Raw genomic sequence first — 24,347 nt, forward strand, 5'->3', positions numbered from 1 at the left:
AAAACTCGCTTTCAAAATAATTTTTCCAAAATCGGTTTGGATTTTCGTGAAGCAAGAGCTTGCCAGTAGCCGAAGGCTAACCGCCGCAGTGGGCGGTTAAAACAGCGACACCGGTTAACCAAGGAATTAGGCGCTAGAACCACGGAGTCATGGCCCGTTACGCTCGGCGCTACGGCCATGATTCTCATGCAGAAGCTGAAAAGCTGCGCAATTTTCAAACCCGTCTAAACTTGTCCCAAACTTCGCAGTGTAAACTCGTTTTCGAAATCCGTTCAGCGTTTGTACATTTTTGTGCCCGCCTTGAGTATTCCTACACTGTATTTATCCGTCACATCATAGTGTTGATATTCATTCTTGATTCCTCTGCTATATCTGCCCAAGAATGAGTGACGAGGGGCGAGTTTTCGCCGAGGCCCTGGAGAAAGCCAAGAAGGTTCGCCAGACGTCCTTCACCGAGTTCCCCGCTGTGCTTTCCCCAAAAACTAACCTCCATTGCGTTATCTCTAGATCGCCCAGCAATTAGCCGGAGTGAAGCGCAGCGCAGAGGATGACGGCGGAGCGGCAGGAACTCCGGTGAAACGTTTCGGCCTGGGTGAGTTCAGCGATAGTCCGTCTTCGTACTGATGTTTTTGGTGTAGCCTGTTCCCTAGGTTAGCAGGGGCGGTGACGCAATAGAAAACAACCCGGGGAAGAGGTTTGAGGCGCGCCCGCACGCGCGGCCCGCCATGGTGTCGTAAAATTGTTTGGTGTTTGCATTGTGTGTTTTCAGGCGCTCCCGGAGCTGCGGGGATGAATGGGTATACTACCTGCTCTCACATGTGTTGTCAATTGCTCACTTGATACGATACACACATTCACACATGACCGTTGTTATTATGACCGTTATTCACCCGTTGACACATTGATTGACTACTACTTGGACGTGCTTTCACTGAGGCTGTATTCGCGTGTGCTGCATGTTGGTTGTGGACTGTGTCGGACTGACGCGGGGCCTTGTTGCTTGCAGGAACGCCGTCGGGTTCCCCACTCTGGCTGTACCAATTCAGGAGGAGTGGACCGTGCCCAACCGGATGGTGGGGCTAAGTAAGTGACCTGGAAACTGTTACTCTTCATAGTTGCTTACTTTGTCACTTTGTTGACGTGATGACGTATGTAGAGTGCTTTTTCCCCATATTTCTGACAGTTTTTCATTGATTTATTGTTTTTATTTGTTTGCTGTTTGGATTTCTCTGTCTTTTTCGTCGTTCGCTACAATTTTTTTCCGCTGTATTTGTATGTTTCTCGCTTAATACGTAACTTTGAACGAATTCTTAAAGTTTCTTACACTGGTAAGTATGTGGTTGTGTGTTTGCAGTTATAGGGAAAGGGGGAGAAAACATCAGTCGGATCCAGGACAGCACCGGAGCCAAATTGCAGCTGGGGCAGGAACCACAGGGCGACAAGCGCTCCTGCATCATTTATGGGACGCCGAGCGCCATCGCGTAAGTGCGAATTGGAGTACAGTAAATTATACCGCTCCAGTGGCGTGTCGAATTACAACTCTTAAATGGCCTGCAGTAGCATATTCTGACATCGACGTTCAGCGGGTTTTTTTGGACCACTGTTTCTTTGATCATAGTTGCTTGAATGATTGATTTATTTGCATGTGTTAAATTGATGAGATTTTTCTCGGATAGGAAATGTAAAGAAATGGTGAACGAAATCATTGAAAAGGAAGGCCAGCGGCATGCGCCCGTTCCGACGGGAATGATGGGCGGGGGTGGGCCTGGGGGCGGCATGCAGCACTCGCTGGGCATCGTCACTATTGAGGTGCACGTGCCCAAACACAAAGTGGGCCAGGTGATCGGCAAGGGCGGCGAGACGATCCGCATGCTGCAGGAGAAGGCCCGCGTCCGAATGTTCCTCATCCAGGAGGTGGAGGCCGCTTCCCCCACCAAACCCATTAAGATCACCGGGGATCCGGATCGGGTAGAGGTAAGGTATACTCTGCGGTAAAGTAGTACAAAGTTATTTTTTCATTTTTCATTGCTTTCGTACGGTACGTGTGCTGTTTGTTTTTGTTTCGTGTTATTGTTGATGTCTTACAACAGCGATTCAGTACTGACAACTTGGCAGTTGTTCCTGGTTTTATTATTTTTTTATATTATCTGATTTATCGCAGTACGGTTGTCGATCCCTTTTTTCTGATACTCATACGGTAGTTTGCTTATAGCAATAGACAGGATCCGAAGAAAAATGCACGCGGGGGCTAACTTACCATTTTCCATAACCGTACATTTTAGACGAACACAGCATTGAACATATGTACTTACATTCATATATGTAGTACTCGTACTGTAACAATTAACAAGAAATGACCATGGCTATTGTATTTTCGCATGCACCAGCAACAGTTACCTATGTTTTTTTATCTAATTGTAAGAACATTACTAAGTTGCTACTTCTTGTGAGAATATCTTTATTTCTTTGTGCCCATGTGTTGAACCATTTGGAGGCTTATAAAAGAAACGTATTTACTGCTTTCAGGTTTTGTGTAGTATGCAACGTAAATTGAAGTTGCACAGTGTCCTGCTTTGGCAGATTATTCCCTGAAGTTGCGGAAATCGTTCTTTAGCTTGGTTGTACCGCTTCCGCTTGTGACGTAGAAGTTAACAAATCGTTAAAGATTTTCTTCCTGTAATTTACAGCACCACCATTATTGTAATGCCGATTATGTTCTTATAGTTTGTATTTATCGCTAAATTGATCAGTTGTTTTACGTTTTACCTGCGAAGCTAACACGGTTACTCGTACAGCACATACCTAAGTTGCATTTTTCTATGTCACGTAGCTTGCGCAGGCAGAATGGTACAATTAGATTTACATCTTTAAACGGTATGCTGCGAGTTTTCAGCAATTAACTCTCAGTAAATGTAATAGAAGTACACATTATTGTAGCGATGAAGATAGCGCCATAGCGGTGATCACCAGCTCACAACATAATTACTCCAAAATGCAAGCCACAACTTTTTATGTTACCATTGTTGCGCACTGTGGGCGGCAGGCTGACGTCCGACACCGTCAGCTACAGTTTATCGCTTGTTCGCACGTTTCGACAGAATCATTCATTCGCTGCTGTCCAGTCTGTCCTTACAATTTACTGCCTGATTTTGACGTGAGTTTTATGAATCGTGTTTTGGTTACGTGTAGTACGCCAAGAAACTGGTGGAAGACATGATCAACACACCGGATGTCGGCGGACCCGGCGCTGGCCAGGTGCAGGAGCAGATCCGCGTACCCAAAGCCAGCGTGGGCATTGTTATCGGCAAGGGCGGCGAGACCATTCGGGATATCCAGAATGAGACGGGCGCACGCGTACAGTTCATTGGTAAGGATATATCAGTTTAGTCCGCATATCCTTAATTCTTATTTCCGCTGTAAGCAAAATTCGCTGTATGACTTGGAGAACCGCGATGTACCTACATACTTAGGCTCTCTTAAAGTCTCTTTGTTAGCTGGCTTTTTGCTTTAAACGTAGGCCGTAGTTAGTGCTTTCTTGTTCTCCAAACTAAGAATTTTTCTGACCAGCGGATGGAAATTAACACAAGTAATATGAAAAATGTGGGTTTACTACTGAATAATGCTATAGGTTTGGATAATCCGGCGGAGAACGACAAGACCTGCCTGATCAGCGGGAAGCCCCTGCAAGTGCAGGAGGCCAAGCGTATGGTGGAAGAGCTGCTGCAGAATAGTACGCAGATCATGAAGAACCCTATGCAGCGCAAATTCGATGTAGAGGAGACCTACCGCGTGCCGGCCACAAAAACCGGAGTGATCATTGGCAAAGGTGCGAATCAGTCTGAAGGCAGAAGGACAGCGTTCGAGGCTGAGATATCGCAGACACTCATTTGGGTGGCAATATTGTAGGTGGTGAAACGATTCGGCAGATTTGTGAGCGCTCCGGCGCCAAAGTGGAGCTGGATCGCAATCATCCAGCCACGGCGGAGGATCGGGTGTTCTGGATGCGGGGATCACGCATGTGCGTGGACGCAGCCAAGCGGCTGATTGACGAGAAACTGGCAGACCAGGCGGTAAGCACTAAGCAGTTCAGGTTTAAAGTTCGCAACGTTGGTGGATAACGTGCAGTTGCTTGTACTGTTGTTGGTAATTAATGTGACCTTTGTCTTGAAACTGTGGCTGACACTTAATTGGATGGCGTCTGTATTGCAGAGAAATTACGGCGACGGGACAAGTCGACCACCGGGCGGCGGGTTAGTAGGGTTTTTGTTAAATTGCGCGGGATAGGAACGCAGTTGCTATGGTTATATTTGACAGTCGATTGGTCGTTGGTGCAAAGTGCAAACAGAAATTGTTCGAAATTTTCGAACGATTTCTGATAGTGGCTGGCACCAAGTACAGTACATTAAATCGAATGTTTCATTGAGAGAGATTGGTAGATCCGGATTTGACAAATACGCTGATGTTCTCGCATACGGCAAGGTTAAATTATTAGAAAAATTATTTCACACTTCTTTTCGAGTTTAATGACTTTCACTAACAGTATTTCGAGAAAAATCGCTAGGTTTGTGTGCGTAGTACTCAGTGCTGAAAACATGCTGCATTAATATGTTCAGTTTTCTCCACCAGATTTTGCTACATTAACCAATGTTTGTTTGTGCCCATCGATCAACTTTTACAATGTTAATAGGGACGGTACATGCTATAGGCTTTGTAAAGGCACGGATTTAAGTGTAAAGTTTTTACCCATTTACTAAAGGTAGCGTTTTACGATGAAGGGATAGCAGTGTTGTTTTGATGCTAAATAGGGGTGGCTACTACGACGGCGGCGCCGGCATGAACTGGATGGATCCCAATGCGCAGGCCGCCGGAGATCCTTCGGCGGCATTTTGGAACGCCTACTGCCAGCAGTACTACTCAATGATGGGCAACATGCCCGGCGGACCACCAATGCCCGGAGGGCCAGGCATGGCACCCGGGATGCCCCCGGGTGCGCCCTTCATGCCGGGTATGCCGCCTGCTGAGCTCGCTCAGACAGTTCCCACGGCCGTCCCCGATCCGCAAGCGTCAGCGGCATCCTACTACTACCAGGCCGCCGCCAACCCCGCGCCCCAACCCCAACCTGCCCCCGCCTCGGCGGCGGCGGTCACCACCACGGAAGATGGTGGTCAGGATTTTAGTCGCGCTTGGGTAGGGATCGTTTGGTGTAGTGGTAATTTCGCATTTGTTAGAAGTGCCAAGAACTTACTGTAGTACTTAGTTGTAGTATAGACTGTATAGGGAGCACTATTTCGGTTTTTTTTACTGTTTCACGAGCACCTGGAGCTGGAAGGGCTCATGCTAATTTAAGAAGTACTAAATTTTATGTTAATTTGTTAGTTTTATTGTACAGAATTTTTTAAGGTGGTGGTTTGATGTTAATAGGTTTTTATTGATCTGAAGCCAGTTTACAATCTGGCGCTGGTAATTTTTCTATGATGTGGAGTTTGATCAGGATAATTTTCGTAGGTGGAGTATTATCGGTCGGTGGGTCAGCATAAGGAAGCCGACGACCTGGAAGCCATGATCAAGGCTAAAGAAGCTGCCGGCCAGTGAGATACCATCGATACAAAGACCGTCTATGGGCGGCATTGTTTTTGAAATTTTTTTTCCACGAAGCGTGTCAAGAGCGGCATTGCACCAGACACTTTTGTTTTTTCGTTTGTTATTTATTGCACCGTTTATCTTGCAGATAAACTTCGCTGATTTTCTTTTGGAGTAAATCGTGAGTTTCTTTTTCTACACTGAATGACTAATTTTTATTCTGAGTTGCATGATTGCACTCGTTGGATGCACGCATTGTAGTGGTTTACCGTATTCTGGGAATCGTGTCGTGTGGGGAATGTGTGAGCAGTGTTATTCCATTATCTGGCATCTGTATAAATTGCTTCCGTTCAAGTTTGCGCCGGAATTGAATGCTTTACAGCGTGCAGTGGCTTGCCTGTTAAGTTGTTAACTGGTTATTCCATTTTGTGTTTGTTGTCTGTATTTAAGAAAAGAATTGTTTTTCGAATAACCATGTAACACATACTTTCATTTAAATTACGGTATAGATCGATGCCACTAATAGTAAGCGAATCCCACTAACCAGGGCAGTATTTCCGCCTCCAAATTCAAAAAATCTCATTTTTTGTAAAAAGGTAGTAGGCTACCGTGGTATATCTAAAAAAATATTTTCATCTGCAAAGGTCGATTGGGCGTGGTCTAACATAAATTAAATGAGTACATAGTACTGCATACTATTATTATGCAGCACTGGCATTTACCATAATAATATTACATTAATTTTGCGACCCCTGGACCAGCCGTGGACCCTTCCTGGTTTAAAGCACCCACATAACTCCAAAAACGCTTCCGGTAGTCCCATCTTATCTGGCAGGTGCTACATCATACATCTTGAAAATTTCCTACCTAAATGCTTCCTAATAGTTCGTGAGCATATGGGCATACAATACAAACAGCATGAAAATTAGCGAAGTTATTGAATTTCCGAAATTTAATAATTTTGCTGCGATGGTCACCGCACACGCGCTATAATACGCTCGGCATGTGGAAGGATCCACGGGACGTGCAATGCCCGCAAAAACGATATTGCGGAATAAAATGCAATTACGAGTACTTAATACTACATCTATGTAATAGTATGTGTATTCTGTACTCATTCAATTTATGTTAGACCACATGGTCCACACCCAAGTGACCTTTGCAGATGAAACTATTTTTTTAATCATACCACGGTAGTACACTACTTTTTTACATAAAACGAAATTTTTTGAATTTGGAGGCGGAAATAGTGCCCTGGTAAGTGATTTGAATGCCACTAAATGATATGTGATAAACATAAAAATTTGCATGTGAAGTTTAAACTTTGAGCTCATTGACGAACATTTACTGTACTCTCAGGAGAAATGAAACAGGCGTGATCAAATCGTTGTATCCGTACGAGACTACGAGCATAGTGAGTGTCTGATGGCAAATTGTCGGTGACCGTTTATTGCAATCGCTGTATAATTCGCGTAAAATTTCATTGCGAAACCATTTCATTACTTCGGTTTTTCTGGTCGCACATCAATGTGTTTTAAATTAGTTTGGTCTGGACTTCACCTATACATATCACATATGCACCGCCAAAAAATCAAAAAAACTATAAACTTTCGATAATTGCCCGAGTGAAAGGCACATGTGCGTGTATGGCGTTAAGTTTTCTTAGCATAATAACAAAACTTCAAACAACATCAGCGGAAGCGTAAGCACGGGAAAGAACAACGGGTTGAGCATCTGCGGAATCACACATCTTTACAGTTGGAAACTGCTGTTTTGTCTGGCTTCGTAGTGAAGGACGACTACACCATGGCAGACTGCGGGTTAACGCGCTCCTCCTTGACCTTATCCAGCGACCTGGAAAACGACGGACGATGAAGCTCCACCCTCACGGTTGTGGTGACGGAAGCGGTGTGCGGTTTCTCACACACCGAATTTCTCTGAAATTAATAAATTATTTTAATCAGGTAGCTAAATTTTAAATGCACCAGCCATCTGTTCAATGAACCCAAGTAATAGCAACATCAGCACTGTTTCTGAAAACAACTGAATCGGAACTCTGAGAAATACTTGTGCTCAAGTTTATTCGAAATTTTTTTAGGACGCAAGATTAACCAAATAAATACGATAAATACTTTAAATTAACCAAATAAACGCCAAGAACACTCATCGTCATCCGACTGTTTGTGGGCGTAATTGACCATATCTTGAACTACAGATACATACCGGTTCCGCAGCGGAGAAGGTGGCAGTGGTTCTAACAACTACTTGGGTTTCTAGGGGGCCCGCTGCTGCCGGTTGGGACGCCGTTTCGTCCTCTTCCATGATAATGGATAGGTGCCGCTTGAGAAAAACCAAAGGGTCAGGTGTACCCGGGGGCGGATGTTCCGGGTCATAATTGGCAATCAACTGCAAAAATCCATTCAATCAAACCAATGCCTTCACAAGGTCCATGACGGACAGACACTGTACTTACGTCCGGACCTGGACCCAGGAGCGACAGCACCACTGGCTGATTGACCAAGCTGTTTAGTAAGACCATCCCATAGGAAATAGCCAGGATCAGGAAGAAATACCTGCAACATCAATCACTGCGATGGAAAGTTTTACTTCGTCTGAAAAATTAGTTGCATACGTACTGAAAAATAAACTGAAATTTGGTGAAGTACAACGGAGCCGTGGCGATTAGCGATGCCACAGCGCCGTGCACGATCGATCCGCAGCAGCGTGCCATGGCGCAACGCACACGCCGATCCTTCCCGCCGAATCCGCTGAGAAAGGCCGCACAGATGGGAAACGAGATACGCCATGCTACGCCCGTCGCGTACACCAGCAGACTGGCCGAGATGGCGTTGAGGTCAATCCGTAGCCACGCCATACAGCCGGCGAGTCCGAGGAGAAACACCACAGTGGTTGCGGTCTGTAAACGATAAAAAGTTTTGTCGTCCAGTTTGGCTGCTGTATTAATAAAAACAGCAACTAGAAGCGCCCTATTTAAATATGAGATGCAATAAAACGACAATGTAGGAAAAACCTATAGGAGACAGCAGCGAGTGGCCATCGATGTCTTACCACGACTACGGCAGCCCACAAATTCATCAGCAGGACGGACGTCGCCATGCACAGCACGGCCAGCAGGATGCCCAACGCCAGTACCATATTGAAGCGTAGATCGACGTACTGTTCCCAGTAGGTGAAGAGCTGGCCGCTGGGGAAACTGGGGACACCGCGCTCTGCAAAGACCTGCGAGATGGATTGCACCTGCTCGATGAAGCCGACTGCGTCGTCCGTGCTGTTCAAGCCGGACACCACAAAGGGCATCTGGGCATAGTGTAGCGCCGCTGACTCCGGGATGTCGTAGCTGGGATCTTCAGGGTCGTGCAGCCAGACGACGGGCTGCGGGTGGAGATGCGCTTGGGTAGCAGCGTAGCCCATGGGATCGTTGGACACCCACGCGCTCATGTAGCTGTAGAAACCGTCGGGATTGATCCGACCGTGTTCGTCCACCAGAAGCACTTGAGCAACCTAACGTCCAACAACAGCATAAGTTTGAGAGAGGGCAGAATTAGTAGAAACGATAACGCGCAAGTCATTCCTCCTAGAGAATTTTTTGTTTTCAATGTATAGGTGTTAGATAAATACGTGACGTTCGGTGTCGCAGTTCAACGTTTACAAGAAATTATGACGCAACGCTGACCGGCACATTACTTGCTCGGATGTTGTGGCAACTCAGTGAACTCACCAATCGATGATCTTTCAAAGTTGCAGCACGGAGTTTAAATCCCAAGATGGCGTTATCACTGGCATTTTCATACCATCGTCCGTCACCAAAACAACCTTCGCGGTAATCATGCTCAAACGAAGCCTCGATATCTAAACACCCGAAACAAGACATTGACCGATGGCTAGCCACAGATAGCGCTTAGTGTGACGGCCATCAATCGAATTTACCCCTGCCAGCCTGTGACTACGGATGTACTTTGCGACAGTTTTTACACAATTTTGCGAACAGAATAATGTGTTGTACCTAGGAGCCAGTCTCGGAAATCGGCCAACCAGAACCGCGGCGCCCCGTCTCCCACCGAGCGGACCACGCCTTTCACTCGTGACACGGCGTCATGCAGGGCGTAGAGCTCTTCCTGGTGCTGCTCATACGCGAAATCCTCCTTCGTAACCAACACCGCTTGATGACGGTGGAAATCTCTGGCTTGACTCCGGAAATACCGGTGTTCCAGCGTATCTGTGGGGACTAGCTTCGCCATCTCTAAGCCGGCTTCCATGCGACGGATGCCGCAGACGCCAAAGCCCACCGTCGTGATTAAAATCCCGACGGCCACGAACTTGACCACACCACACGGAAGAAGGCGCAGATATGTCGTTAAAACGCGATCCCGCAGTGTTGACGTGCTTAAACAGCACGTTGCCCCACCATCTAAATTGATTAAAATATGGTCTTTTATTTTATGACACAGTTTTCACGTGGTTCTTCTTAAACATGTGGGTTCATGCAGTTCTGTGCAGTTGGACATTTGGCAATCAAAATCTAAATTTGTATACCCAAAAACAACATGTGCATATACATCTACCTTCATGATCCTGTCATTACGAGTCGAGCAAATAACATACCGTTCTGACGGAGACTTGGACGACCTTTCACAGCTCCAATGCCTTCCCGGAAATACGATGACGAGAATGCAGACGTTGGCGGCACTTTCTTCGGAATAAACCTAAGGAATATATCACATGAATTCTCGTAAAGGTGACTGCTATTTCGTTTCTTGCTTTTAAACAATGAAATCACATCAAGTACAAACGTGGAAAAGCAGACGTACTGAGTGTAGCAACAGAAGAGGTCACATCGTTTGCTCGGTCGTCGCTGTTGATCCAAATATATCACGGCGGGAAGCAACAAAAGCAAGGAGACACCACCCAATAGGACGACAATGCCCATCTGTAAAGAATTGCAAAGTGGGCAAAATACATCGGCATTCGGCATCCAGAATATGTTTCACCAGCCTACCTGGATGGAAAACCATCTCAATGCTGGTAACGGAATCGCATAGCCGGCGAAGAAGGCCCCGCTCATAGCCAAAGTGGAGAATAATATGGATGCCCCATTCCGGGCCAGGCATTCGGCGCCGATATCCTGCGGGAAGAAAACGTGCGTGAGGAACATCCTGATTCGATCATTCATGCAGTTAGCCAAAAAACATTTAGCCACACAGATGACATTTTTCGTACGCTAAAGATTGGAAAATAAAATTTTTTATGGATGTTTGCATTTCACGAAAACTGTTTGCGACAGTTTGGAAAAAAATAAATAAAGCAGTCAGCTTTGTACAAATTTAGTAACAGAAGAATGCAAAAGATATAAGAAAAACTAGTGACGATATGATTTTTATATAAGGTTACGAACCTTTCGCTCTACTCGATGATCTCTGACAACTTCCGTAATTGAACTTGTCATCTGCAGAACATGCTGAAGATGCGTAACAAGAGCAACCAATGGAATAACCTGCAATCATCGGCGAAATATTGTTCAGTGTTATCAATGTCAAGCAATTCCCGGTCAAAGGCACCTAACCTGAGTACTGAGGATGTTGAACGATAAGAAAAATGAACAATATCCCATGCCACCCGCCACCGTCAGCGAAATTAACAGCGTCCCGGCCACCGCAACACCGCTGTAGGAATCCACCGAATCAGCACAGTTGCGGCTTACTACACCCATATATACGACCTGCAATCATGCTTGTTAAATAACGCTCAAAAGTCGATGCTTATAAAACGCTTCAATCTACTAATACCAGCAGCAAAAATACAAGAACGAACCAAGGTTTAGAAAATTGTCGACGAAGCACTAACCGCTAGCAAATGTCCGGCTATGACCAGAAATAAGTTGACTTTGGAGCAATCCACCAGTGTCGCTGCAAGCGCTCCTTCGGCCAATAATCCAATGGATGACTTTGCACGGGTATTGTTTTTCTTCAGTTTTTCTTCCACTGCGGCGTGGTACTTGGCCTGCCAGGTGGCGATGACCTTTACGGCCATTTCCCTTTTCCATTCGCTGCCGTCATAATCACGGATCGGAGGACTCATGTGTTCATACTTGAGGAAGAGGCGTTCTGCATCTCCAATGTGGAATATCGTCTGAATTGCCGATGCACTGTAACGTTTCGTAACGTAACGCAAATATTTCATAATTATTACTAAAACAGGCGCGGACTAACGACGTAGCTGCTCTTACAACGCCCATGGAAATTTGCACACTGCAGCTCACCTTTGGATGTGGCCAGATGCATTGCGCGTTACATTGGCCAAGAGCTGGTCGGGCATCCAGTGTCTATATTTGCTACTGATGCCATAACATCCGTTCTGCATCGCATCCGCCACATTGGGCGCTATTCCCGAGCGCTTATTGGGCGCAGCATCCGGGCATTGTGCATCGCGTGGATTTAGACACGGCTTTCCGACGTAACCTTTTTCCACTTCCGCCTGTGTACAAAAGCACGACGCTACAGTTTCAAGATTAACATTCCTAAATTCATGAGAAGCCAATTTGACACATAAGTAAGCCAAAGTAGAATATCACTCGCTAAAAACAATTTAAACTATGAAATAAAAATATAAACAGTCGAAGCCTGAAATTTCCGTTTCAGAAAAGCGCTGAAACGCGATGGGAACATTACGACTCTGAATCAGTGCTGCATGTGACAATAATGATATTCACAGTAACAGCTACCTTATCCAGAAAGTCCACCAAGGGCTTGGAATTAATTAGCGGATCCGTGTTGTTTTCCAGCGTGTGTACAAGGCGCTCCAGATCGAGAGTTGCCCAAGTGGCATCGCGCCCATAGACCCTAAAGCACACAAATCATAATATTTAACGAAGGCAGCGCGAGCTCGGGAGTACAGCCTCTTGTAATTACACATAAATGGAAGTAATTCGGTAATTAATTATGATTTCCCATGAAGAAATGCCTCTACTTGCCGCACGTGTACAAAATGTCACGGGCACTTGTCGTATATGCGATGAAAGAAGTCCATCGACACGGCGGTCGGGTTAACACGCATATACACCGGCTGAAGTGACCCAACATACCAGGTGGTCAAGTTTATTGGGACAATGTCAGCGCCACTCATTATGCAAATGCATGGCCATTTGCTACACTTTCTCATGGCCACTTTACAAAGCGCTGTGGTGTGCGCCGCTTGGCATTGCATTGTTTCGCTGCATTTACGCCCCGAATTCAGCGTCTTTACAAGCCCGTTAAATGGTTTTACTTTTACCGCTGCCCTATACCGATAATATAACTGCATAAATTATGCACTCACGGAATCTGAACGGGTTTTTTCGGTCCGAGAAGCTTTGAGCCCTCCCAAAAGCAGTCCAGCGGGGTCACGATGCTGCACGGGGTCAGTTCTTCCAGTGCCTACGGAGAAACAAAAACCACTGCTACTGCAAATCTAATCAAATCAATTTTTAAAGGCCTTCAGCAGATAACACTTGCTGTGTGGTAGCCAAACACACCAGCGTTTAAACATTTTTGCGTCACCAGAGCTCAGTTAAAAGATTAAATTAATATAGTTGGTATGTTCCCTTACAATAACGGTATGTTGGTATGTATATGAACGTTTCCTTACGCTGCTTAGGACCGGACTTCGTTCGTCGAAATTGGGAAAGTCGAGCGTTTGGCAAATGTTGCTCCATTTGAAGGTGGTCCAGTACATTGTGACCTCGACACTGAGGGCAATTCGTGCCAACTCCAAGTGGAAAAGTAACGCTTCAGGAGTAAGAACTGACGGATAATCGACACTGGGTGTCTGAAGGAGGACTTGCGAATTTGCACCGGTTGAAAAGTGGAGCACATCATCGGTATACTGCTGTTCCGCTTCTAAACGCCCGCCCTCTGTTGAAAAAACTAAATTAGCGTTAGTTTGATAAGCATGCAAAAAAAAACACTGCAAGACGAGTGCATGCATTTGGGAACAGAAAACGCTGTCATTTGAAAAATAATCTGCTTACGTGTGCTTAGGATGATTTATTGAAGCGAATGATTGCACAGGTACGCGAACTTAATCAACAACAACTGCGGTTTATGCAGCATCAGAACGGCCACATCTTATTTTCTAAACTTGTGTGGTATATGTATTTTCGGGAGCGCCTGTCAATATCCGGAACAATCTTATCTTGTCATCCGCCAATTAGACTACCAAACCTTTCAACGCCTGTTTATTCAATTGCAATCTAAATATACTTAATGCCAAGCCTATTATTTCAGCGGCCATATGAGAAAACATTCGATCTGTCCCATATCAATTTCACCCTTCCCCGTCATTTGCGCCTTCGCACGTGTTACTGCACTCGGCCACGTCGCAGCGCAGAAATAAGAAATCCCAGTGCACAAGCTGCAGACGGCTATCATGATCATTAAGACCGAGGCTTGCATTGCTTCCATTACTTCCTGAGAAGCTGGACACCAACATAGTGGCGATGCTGGAGATAGTACAGACCGGACGCGTCATAAAACCTGTTTTGCTAGGCGCTGGTCGCAGTTCGCACGTCGTGAAAGGGAGCAAAATGGGTGGAGCACGCACACTCGAGGAATAACAGAAATCTTTCTTCCGCCGCGATGCCCTCATCAACGAATCCCTTACCATCGGCCCACCGCTATTGTTATGCCGATAATTCAGTTAACATACCCATTTGATGCCGGTTCGCATTTCGCACATAAAGCGCACGACGCCATACTGTAGAATTTACGTAGAGAAATAATTCCGCTTTATACCAACGCAAGCCAATGCTTTGTGCAGCAACAGGTGGACGACATGTTTGAAAGGATCTATCATCGACGCCAACCACAAGACGATCGTTAGAATCAGTTAAATGAAACTCCGCTTCAGGACACCGGAGAACAAAGCCCACTCTAACGACGCGCTGGATAATTACGCGTGGGTGGCCGCGCATCGGATAAGAAGCCAATTTGGTGTGGTACGGCCGCTTTCAGTAGCGTTCCTGCTCTTACAGCAAATGACAGCCATATGGCCGCATTTGCATTAATTAATAAATTTAAGTACCCTACCAACAAAATCGCAAATATGTTTTCATGCACTTAATATAGTGGCCACAATGACTAAAACGGTATGCCCTACGCATCTACTAAAACTTTTCAGCAATTGCAATTAGATAACGTACGCAAATGCAGCTGTAGTATAAATACGTAAATGTTGTCGATATATGCTTCCACAACTAGCTCTCAGTACACAAGCATAAAAATTTCATTTTCACTTTACTGTGATCAGGACCAAATTTTACCTTCCATCCAGAGTCTATCCAGACGGGTTTCCAATTGTATATTGGGCAGTCCCAAACATCCTAAGCACAGTATTATCAATCCTATCACCAAGACACATCCGGCATGGCGGTGTGCGAATTGTCCAACGACGAAGAAGCACCGGTCAATCACAGCACGCGTCCGCAACGCCAGGCGGTTGCCCGTTGCCCTGCCCTGTGAATTGACAATGTTATACACAGGCCGATATTTTAATCCAGCAGCCTCGAATTTCCATCATAATGATACTATAGCAAGTCATCTGTCCAGTTTGTCCGGACCAGTAATTGATGAAATTATGGACATTGGCGGGTGAAAAATGTGTCATTGTGAATCAGTGATGGTCAACATTCATCGCCTGTGGGAATCTGACTTGCACAGTTACAGACAGACAAACCAGGCGCATCTCAAAAGTGAGTGATATCACGATATAATTGGGCAGAAATTCCGTGTTATAATGAGCAAACTGGATGCGATGGATGCTCGTGCATTGAAGAGGATCAGGAGCGGTTTTCATAATTCGTGTTTGATCTCTCAAGTGAGCAACAAGTGCAAACATCTTCATTCTTCACCCGCTGACATGATCCGACAAAGATGCGCAAAGAGGATGAAACGACACGCTGGGCTGCCGTTAACGATGCGGTTACGCTACGTTAATAATGCACTTCCAATAAATAATCACATCGTAATCACACAAATCCAAGTTGTGGGAAAGCGAAAAACTGTCACAAAATTATGATGCGAAGAGAAACCATTTCCATTGGGAGTTATCATTTACTGCTTCCAGGAGAGATGAACGCATACATTAAGAAAGCGCCAGATGTCAAAACTGACGTGTACAGTAATTACGACAGAGTAGCTGCGATGTTAGGTCATAAAGGTACTTGTACAAAAAAATCAAAAATCGTCGTTTGAAAGAAACAAAATTCAAAATGAAATTGGCAAAGTTGAAGTTGAACAAGTTTGGAAACAGAGTCAAAGATAGTTTAGAAATGACCAATGAAGTTTAACCATAATAATCTATATCTATATTATGTACACGTACCTTACTCGTTTCAAGATGCTGTCAGGGGTGCAAAATTACAGTACATTGGGTGTGCATTTTAGTATGCACTTATTACTACTTACCTATTGGCTATTTTCAACTTTGTACCGTTAACGATATACAGATTGCGCTTCCTTACTTTGTCGATATACTCCAACGCCTTTCTGGGACTGAGATATTCACAATTTTCGAGATCGAAGGGTTCTTCCAGATTCCAACACGAAGTTTCTTCTCGCTCATTATCTAAAGCTTCACAATCCCTCGCCGCGGGATTGAATGCCGGAGCACAGGGAACAACATTGGGTTGCAGAGGAACACCTTGTAAACAGGTGTATGTTGCATCGGGAACGCCGTCCGCAGCGGACGCCATAATCTCCTCAATGTTGCCGGACATATTGGCTTGCTGCGGCTCGAACACAGCGCGTAATCCAGTTAATTTACTACGCTGATAACTACCATCGAATTAGCTTGATCAAACAACAGTACAAGTAGCCATTAGAGACGTCTGTGTTCGTGAAATGAGAGCGACCAGTGGCCGGCAAGAATAACGATCAAATAAACTGTTCAAATTCAGTTACTTACTGGATTTTGAGCCCGTAATCACAATGCAAATATCGAAGTGTGGAGAAGTGTGCATTTAGTTGAGGCGAAGCATGATGTGGTAGTTAAGCGCAACGACGGAGAAGTAGCCACAGTCTGCCGACGCTCTGGTCAGTTACTCGGTGTTTGTGACGGGAGGGAAGTGGGCCTGCGAAAGGGAGAATGAGGCTGCTCTGTCAGAAGGCTGAAGGCGGAGTAGTACTGCATTCTCTCTGCGCTGTTTCGTTCAACAAAGAAGCGAATTCTTCGAGCAACAGCATGGTGCTGCGATATTCTACAGAAGCACTATTCATCCTTCCAAGAATATTATTATGCTTTTCGCGGTTGATGAAGCTGTGCCAATATTCTTAATTCATAACGGGATGTTGCAACTTGGGGGAAAACACTGACAAATCACAAATCCAAGACAAAATCCAAAAAACATACAAGTATACTCTCTAGTGGAGTTGGTTTTATGTCGCACAAATTGCTTGTGCTAAATTACCGACTTTAACACGCTACCAAAAATAAGCAATTTGTTGTGGTCAGTATTTAATAAATACATGCTAACTACAGCCGTGCGCAAAGTACACCATCCGGTACTTATTCGAATTCACAAGTCAGTAAAAATAGCCTATAAATACAAAAAATTGTATACATATGTTAACAGTTACAGTAATCTGCCCATATGTACATAAAGTGGACCGTGTGCTGTATGGAAATTAAATTAATTCTGTCTACATAAAAGGATGTGGTATAACAATAATGCAGATTCCAATCAAACACCGCAGTACCCTTTAGGAATTAGGAGCGTAGACCATGGTCAGTCCCGCATCTCTTTCCAGACCGCCCGCAATACGTCCCTTTTCGCCCGAATTAAACAGCCATGCTGATTGAGACCTACCGCAGCCGGCGGCGCCACTGCTTATTGACGATTCTCGCCAGGATGGTACCCTGTGGCGGTTGGCAGCCGTGCGCCTACGGTGCGCCGGGAAGTCATCGTAGGCCCATAACAACAAGCGCTTATCCCGGCACTTTTTAAACAGCGCGCGTTCGCAAACCATGTTGTTGGTTAATTGGGCAGATACATGAAAATTTACAAAAAACCATCCTCTGCAAACGAGGAAAAAATGTGTGATAAAAATGTTTACGGTATTTTTAAATTTAGCGCTGGCGTTGTGGCCACTTTAATGCATTACCGCCTCGAAAATTCTAGCACACGAACAGAAACAGAGCGAATGCATAATTCTCCTGTTGGCGCACTCCAAAATCCCTGTTTGTTAGTGACGTCAAAATGACACACTGCCAGTCTGCAGTCTCGACGAGAATCACGAATTAGCCACTGAATGGCTGCCTGCACTCGGCTGGCGTGCTCAGCGTCTGCAAGCGTACGATGCGGACTACGCAGCGGGCCCAATGGCCTTTCGTGGAGGCTGTCTAGGCTGGACGGCACAATTACTTCACCTTAAGCGCTAAACAAGATGCACAGTAGCACTGCTACTGGCACAGGATTATAACACTTCCAGATTAGCAAAGCACTCAACCTCTGCAATTCTGGGAGTTCGGATTTTACAACACCACTTCCCACTAAACTAACAGTCATAAGCTCAGCTACCGGCATTTTTATTATCGATCGCTAACACACAATTAAAGTACTTAAAAATACCGATTTTTAGAGGAACTATGTGATGTTATGATCTCCAAAATCCAAATGACGATCGGAAGAGTGCAACTGGCAGCGACTACGTAATGTCAAAGTTAATGCGTCCATAATTGTATCAGACTCGGTCACTCGTACCAGATTTTACAAGATTCTAAATCAGGCTGAAGAATAACTGTCATGTCGGTTTTCAAGGCGTTCGGTCAAATTTTTCCAAGGAAGTTTACACATAGATATAAGCCTTATTCCAAAAAAATTGTCCGCACGGTTTTTTGCCGTTTAACTGCTGGCTATAAACTGGCTTTCAATAAAAGAAAGAAACATTCACTGAAATGCGTACGCTTACGCTTAACACTCACTGCTCCAGTTTCTTTATTCATACTAAATGTGCTATTTCGTTTAACAATACTTACATTTTGTATGATGCTGTGGTTGGGATCTGCTGTTAGCCGTTCATTTTTTGACTGGACATCAGCATGGATAGAGATTTTTTTTCTTCGAACTCGGATTTTAACCTGTGCTTTTGAGAACGACAAAACGACTGAACAACATGGCTACGCTGACCTTTGGTCTTTTGAACGCCATTGAAGATGAACATGAGGTGCCCTTTGGATTTATCGACGTCCACCACCGTTAACGGAAACGGAGGAGGGTTATACTATTCGGAGCACAATCCATGCGGAGAAATCCTTTTATGCCGCCTGTGACTGCTCGCCCTAGTCAGCAAGTGGAAAGGCTTCCATTCGGGAGACTTCATTCGTACAGTATGTTACGTAAGAATGATCGCGGATATGGACATATCATTGCGTTTGCCGCTCACTATCAGAGGAATCCAGATTACTGGGTACCGTCGCAATGCTACGTCGACAAAACTGGTCTTCGTTCTGTAATTACCGGTGAGCCTGGCTTAAATCAAGGGTGCGGCTCATGGGTGCAGAATGGAAAGTCCGCTGAGTCCGGTCAGGAGCACAGGCTGCAGGACGTAAGGATATGGTTAACCAGTTAACGTACTCGCCCTTGGTTTGTCCTATATGGAGATTTAATGGAAACCGGCGTCTGACAATGAACTATCGAATCTCTACTGCATGGTCGACCAGAATGACGGGATAGCACATCAATGAACCCATTCCATCGTTTCGCTTCCCGACAATTTGCTGGCCGACATATTGTTGATTCACGCTGCTCACTAACCGACTGTTGGCTTTTCTGGAAAATCATTCCGACGTTTATAGGAAACCATTAACCATTTCGTTGACCGACAGCTTACTTGTCGGTCTGGTTCTGAAGTTTAGTTTTTTTAGCTTTTTGAGTTTTTGTATATCCTAGGTTTCTTGGGGTTTTTTCTTAGACTTCTTAATTTTCGTACGACTAGTGGTCTTTCTAAAGTAAGGTTTCTTAGCGTTCTCAAGTTTTTTATGGGTCGACAGATTGTCAGCAATCGTCGGTGTTCAGCATGTCGTCGTACGCTGAGATTTCTGTCGATCGTCGTTTTGTCGTTTCAAAAAGTTGTCGGCTAAACGTTTTGTCGGTCAGCAAAAAGACATAAAACTAGTTATCGGTCGGCAAGATAGTGGTCAGCAAATTTGCTTGCATCCATGAAAAAAATTGTTTGCATGTGAAAGGCTCCGCAGTGCGACTGCGCAGTATGGCAAACAAGGTGCGGCAGCTAGTGAGAGATGCAGCACATCGCCTGTTCAGGCTGTTCTTGTAACTGTTCCGTCAACGTCCAAGCTCGCACCAGCACCCGGCGTTGCGCGGTGGCACTGATTTTGTGTTACTACGATGATCCTAACTCCAAAGATGTGAGATGTCGATTCGGACGAAAATAAGATAAGCCTACTGCACGAAACTCGGTGTCTACTGAATTAATTTCGCGTTCATGTCGCGGACCTTCCCGTCTGACAACAAGCGGTGAGATTCTCAAACACGCCAGTTCTACTGCACGAACACTGTACAGTGTAAGTTTACTGTATATCGTACGACGTGCGCTGAATGAAATTTACAGCAAAGTAACAAAAGTGACTATTTTAGTTTTCCAATGACATATTATTACGACGTCAATGGCAATGGCATTAACGGCCGTCCGAGAAAAGATAACTACCCTATTTTAGATGAAAATTTGCGAGTGCTTGTTTTTTTCGTACTAACGTACCGTGCGCGAGATCGAAGGAAGCGCCGGAAAGGGAGCCCCGCTTAATTCGCAGGCTCTAAAGCCTTGCAAAATGATAGTTTCATACTTACTTTTGTTCATTCAACTTTAAACCTTATGGAACATGTATTCGCCGGAAACTACAAGACTGATACTGCGGCGACCATGACCGCGGTCACGTATTACCAATAATGTTCTGTAATGTGTACGTACGTAATTGCAACTTTACACTACTACGTATTTACTCCCTGTGCACGGTTTATCAGAGATGGCGCGACTGCACTGAATCTAACGAAAAAGACACGCGAATTTGTGTTTTGTATAATTCTGGGAATTGCTCTCACAAACCGCTAGCGAAAAGTGGCAATACTGATATTAGCGGTTTCTAGAGTCAGCTCTGCTAGGCGGCGTTCCAACGTATGCACGTTATACACATAGGTACTCGTACAAATATAGATATAAGCGCATCTTTGTGCCTTTCCAAGAAATGCTTCTTCATGAATTAAGAATATTGTGAACAACCGGAAAACCAACAGAGTAACGCCAGAGCTTGTCCGTTCGCAACAGGAAAAGTCATATTTATTGTAGAAACAGTTGTACATATTCAAAGTGAATTCCATAGTCTACGGTAAGCGTCATCGTATAATAAGTAACAGCTGTATTGTAATAACCCTGAGCGAATACAACGGAAAACACAAGCCCACCTTTTAAGTTTACTCATGCCATCGACTACACCGGCCTTTTTATCATCTATGCGTACATTAAGTTTAATAAGTCATCGCGTCAGCGCGCAGGTATTTTTCGACACAATGCAATAAAAGAATAAAACTCGTACAGAAATGCAAGCCTTGGGCGTCTGAACAGGCCGCTCCTGGTTCGTAATGCACCGTACTGCCGCTGCCTTCCGGCTGGTTTTGGCGTGAATGACAACGACGAAAACTGAATCCAAGCGTTCGTTTCAGTGCGCTGCATCTGCTGGTCGAAACGTTAATCGGTCGGTCGGCATTTTCGTGGATCGGAAGTAAGTACCTTTTTCAGTTTCTGATCAAAGTTCTTGGTTGTCACTGATTGCAACTTGCCGGGCACCCAATTGATTTTTTACTACTCCGCTTCCTGAACCGGTAAGATTAGAGAATTGCCATTAAAAACCGTTTCCGGTAGAACAAGCCGATTAAAGTCGCACAAAGGTGTAATGACCAATGACTTTAATTTTGTATGATTTTGCATTTGCAATTTTGTAAAAAATATAGATATTTTATATTGTTAACAATCTTTCACATAGCTTACAATGTACAAAACAATGAAATTTTGATAGTCTACGTTTGACCTATTATATGGAAAAGAGCTATTTCGATAATCTGTAAAATATTTCACGTAACAAAACCTATATTACATGTTATAGTATGTACGTACGGAGTAGTACTTTTAATCAGGGTGTTCTGTGTAGCGCAAAATGCCGCTAACCTGTACCGACATCTGCAAGTTCATCGCCGCTTTTATTTTTCCACCACTGGGTGTCTTCCTGGAACGAGGATGCGGCAAAGATCTGGCTATTAACATTTTGCTAACCATCCTGCTATGGCTCCCAGGGATAATTCATGCCTGCTATATTATTTGCAAGTACTGAAAGTTACGGATGTCTTGCTGCCATGCAATTGCAAATAAGGACTTCCTGCTGCCGCTTAAATGCGGATTCCCAAAATAGCCTATCCATGTGCATCTTGTCAATATTTGTACTTGTTACATGTTATTCATTTTCACGCACTTTTAATTGCAAAATTTGAGAAAATTCTAAGCTATATACCGTAGATACAATATAATAACGTTACAGTGTAGTATGATCTTTCGCTCGAGAGCTATCGTGAATAGACTGGAAGCCGGTTTTATAAACCCAGATCTGTTTCTTTACCGTTAAAACGTAGTTTTATTGGTGTTCACTTTCAGTTATGCAAAATCGTGCAAATTATGCGGATGGATTAAAAGTTTAGGAAACTGGTGTTATGTACACCTTTCCAATCGTTTACAACGATCATGTTAATCGTTGTTTACCCTCGTCTTATAAATTATGTAGACACGCAGTACTTACCCACATAAATCAAAATGCTTACTCGTGGAAAAACTGCCCGGGAGAAGTGTAAATACACGCACAGTTTGCTGAGAATTACGATTTTGTTGAGTAAATTGTGCTGACTTCCGGACTCGTCGGAATTCAGAACCGTTCGTAGTGTTTGCCCGGTATAAGCACTGTAACTGCAACGTTAGCCACGTTGTCACTAGACATGAACACGTTTGCATGATGCATTAGTACTGTTATGCTATCAGTGCCGACGTCTGAATATTGCAGCTACAGTACGAGTACAGCATTGTACATTGTAAGTATGTTTCGACACGCCACACAAAACTGACCAGTGGCCAGCACGATTATATTTTGTTTGTACTTGTACTTGTATAAATAAAAATACGCTAACCTGCACGAACAGTGCGGCCTTGATTCTGCGGCTTTCGGTTTCTTTTATGCTTTACAAACTTATTGTTAGCTAATAATCAGCGAGCATATTCCAGCAGCTATTCTGTGGTTTTGCGGCTCTTTATCACAAAACTACAAAATGAAAAACAGCATTTGCACTGTCCGCTTCCGTTATATCTATGTACCGTTATGTACCGTTATGTTATGTACCGTTATGTCTATGTCAATGATTTTATAACGTTGCAGAAGTCCTTTAACCGATGGGGTCTCACCTTCGGACTCGGCTCTGTACGTAAAATGTTGTTAACAAGACTGGCTCTACAACAAATTTAGTGCGTACTTTTTGTGACTTACGTTTCCTGTATCTGCCTCAACAATCCGGCTGCAAAATTTTGAAAGTTTTTTGAGTTTCTACGGCTTTACAATATTACTTAATGCATATGATGTCTTACGTACAGACAGTATATGTACTCTGTACTTATGGACGAGAGCTTTTAGATAATTTTGGTCAAGGCTCCGTACATATAGATATCTATATATATATATCCATGTACCATCTTTGATCCCATGTCCCATACGATATATTTTGCGAACTTTGGAAGTTAGAAATTGCAACAAAGATACCTGGAAGTTGTGCGGTCGTGAATCTCGAGATGAACGGGAACAACAGCTGCGGCAGATAGGAGCTCAGTGGCTCACTCACAAGTCAGAAAAAAAGGTTGACCGAAGAAAACCTTTCGCTGGCTGTGCCTTCGCGCACGGCATTTCGCCGGTCAAATACATAGTATAAATACATACCGGTCAAAGTATCCAAAAATGGATGTTCTGAAAAGAAAGCACTACTTTCCCGGAAGAGGTGCGCACGAATCGCCGGACGACAGTCCGATAGAGTTAAAAATGCATGATAACAGGAATACTCGTCCAACTGTATATACGCGGAGGCTGCTTTATATAATATGAAGAACATTCCCTTCATTTGGACACCCATGCGCAGATAAATCATACAAATCGTACTTCAATTTTTAATTCAATGAAAACCAATACTAAAACATAAAAAATGAATGGATGAATAGTAGTATGCGGAGTCAATGGTGGTGTTGCAAAGATGGCACCATTAATTACCTTGCGGAGCCTTCACTCTTTCATTTACGACACATAAATCACCTGCCCCAACATGTCTTTATTATAAAATGTATTTAAAATACTTGAAAACACGAAAACTAACAAGTTATCGCGCAGATTTGATACTGTATGCTAAGACTGGGTACCGAGTAGACGTATTTACTCTAGTACAAGTGTATCTTTCAAAACGAACCTCACTAATATCTCATAGACAACTGATATACTGCAGCGTCTGCATTTTAGCAGCTCCACAGCTGCTGGAATGGCTGGCGAAAGATCATGAAACTCCAACCAGGCACCCACGCGCTACTACTGACCTTGACCTTATCATCAGGCCGATAGCGATCCAAGCCTCAATTAGCGGTCAATAACCAACAGGCTTTACAGGACCGCGAAACGTTGCTGTTCTAGTAGAA

The 24,347-nt window shown here is 44.3% G+C and overlaps 2 protein-coding genes and 1 long non-coding RNA gene across 4 annotated transcripts; 1 reads left to right on the forward strand and 2 right to left on the reverse strand.

Moving 5' to 3' along the window:
• The first annotated feature begins 210 nt into the window (after positions 1-210).
• On the forward strand, positions 211-6,068 carry LOC129588991 (far upstream element-binding protein 1-like). 2 transcript variants are annotated; one of them, XM_055483431.1, is made up of 12 exons: positions 211-433; positions 508-592; positions 770-797; positions 1,007-1,083; positions 1,355-1,481; positions 1,677-1,974; positions 3,190-3,367; positions 3,629-3,826; positions 3,907-4,070; positions 4,210-4,250; positions 4,806-5,187; positions 5,506-6,067. In XM_055483431.1, exons 1-12 carry the CDS (start codon positions 383-385, stop codon positions 5,590-5,592), a joined length of 1,716 nt encoding a protein of 571 aa, XP_055339406.1. In that variant the 5' UTR covers positions 211-382; the 3' UTR covers positions 5,593-6,067. The 2 variants fall into 2 exon arrangements, with proteins under 2 accessions (XP_055339406.1, XP_055339407.1); XM_055483432.1 differs by lacking the exon at positions 770-797 and having other exon boundaries at positions 378-433; positions 5,506-6,068.
• Positions 6,069-7,102: 1,034 nt separating this feature from the next.
• Positions 7,103-16,817, reverse strand: LOC129589098 (protein patched homolog 1-like). The gene is made up of 19 exons (XM_055483626.1): positions 16,094-16,817; positions 14,894-15,086; positions 13,222-13,487; positions 12,913-13,010; positions 12,320-12,437; positions 11,858-12,072; positions 11,443-11,743; positions 11,162-11,317; positions 10,994-11,092; positions 10,598-10,723; positions 10,410-10,528; positions 10,204-10,304; positions 9,605-10,009; positions 9,320-9,450; positions 8,650-9,102; positions 8,217-8,497; positions 8,054-8,153; positions 7,804-7,986; positions 7,103-7,517 (listed from the first exon to the last, which is right to left on the reverse strand). The coding sequence occupies exons 1-19, from the start codon at positions 16,346-16,348 to the stop codon at positions 7,380-7,382; spliced, it is 3,738 nt and encodes a 1,245-aa protein (XP_055339601.1). The 5' UTR covers positions 16,349-16,817; the 3' UTR covers positions 7,103-7,379.
• Positions 16,818-21,042: 4,225 nt separating this feature from the next.
• LOC129589108 (uncharacterized) lies at positions 21,043-24,269 on the reverse strand. Its single transcript, XR_008690563.1, has 2 exons — positions 23,434-24,269; positions 21,043-23,191 (listed from the first exon to the last, which is right to left on the reverse strand). It is a non-coding gene; the product is annotated as an uncharacterized LOC129589108 (long non-coding RNA).
• Between the last annotated feature and the right edge of the window lie 78 nt (positions 24,270-24,347).

Source organism: Paramacrobiotus metropolitanus, unplaced genomic scaffold (genome assembly GCF_019649055.1).
Source record: "Paramacrobiotus metropolitanus isolate TYO unplaced genomic scaffold, Prichtersi_v1.0 Parri_scaffold0000033, whole genome shotgun sequence".
In the NCBI taxonomy this organism is placed as follows: domain Eukaryota; kingdom Metazoa; phylum Tardigrada; class Eutardigrada; order Parachela; family Macrobiotidae; genus Paramacrobiotus; species Paramacrobiotus metropolitanus.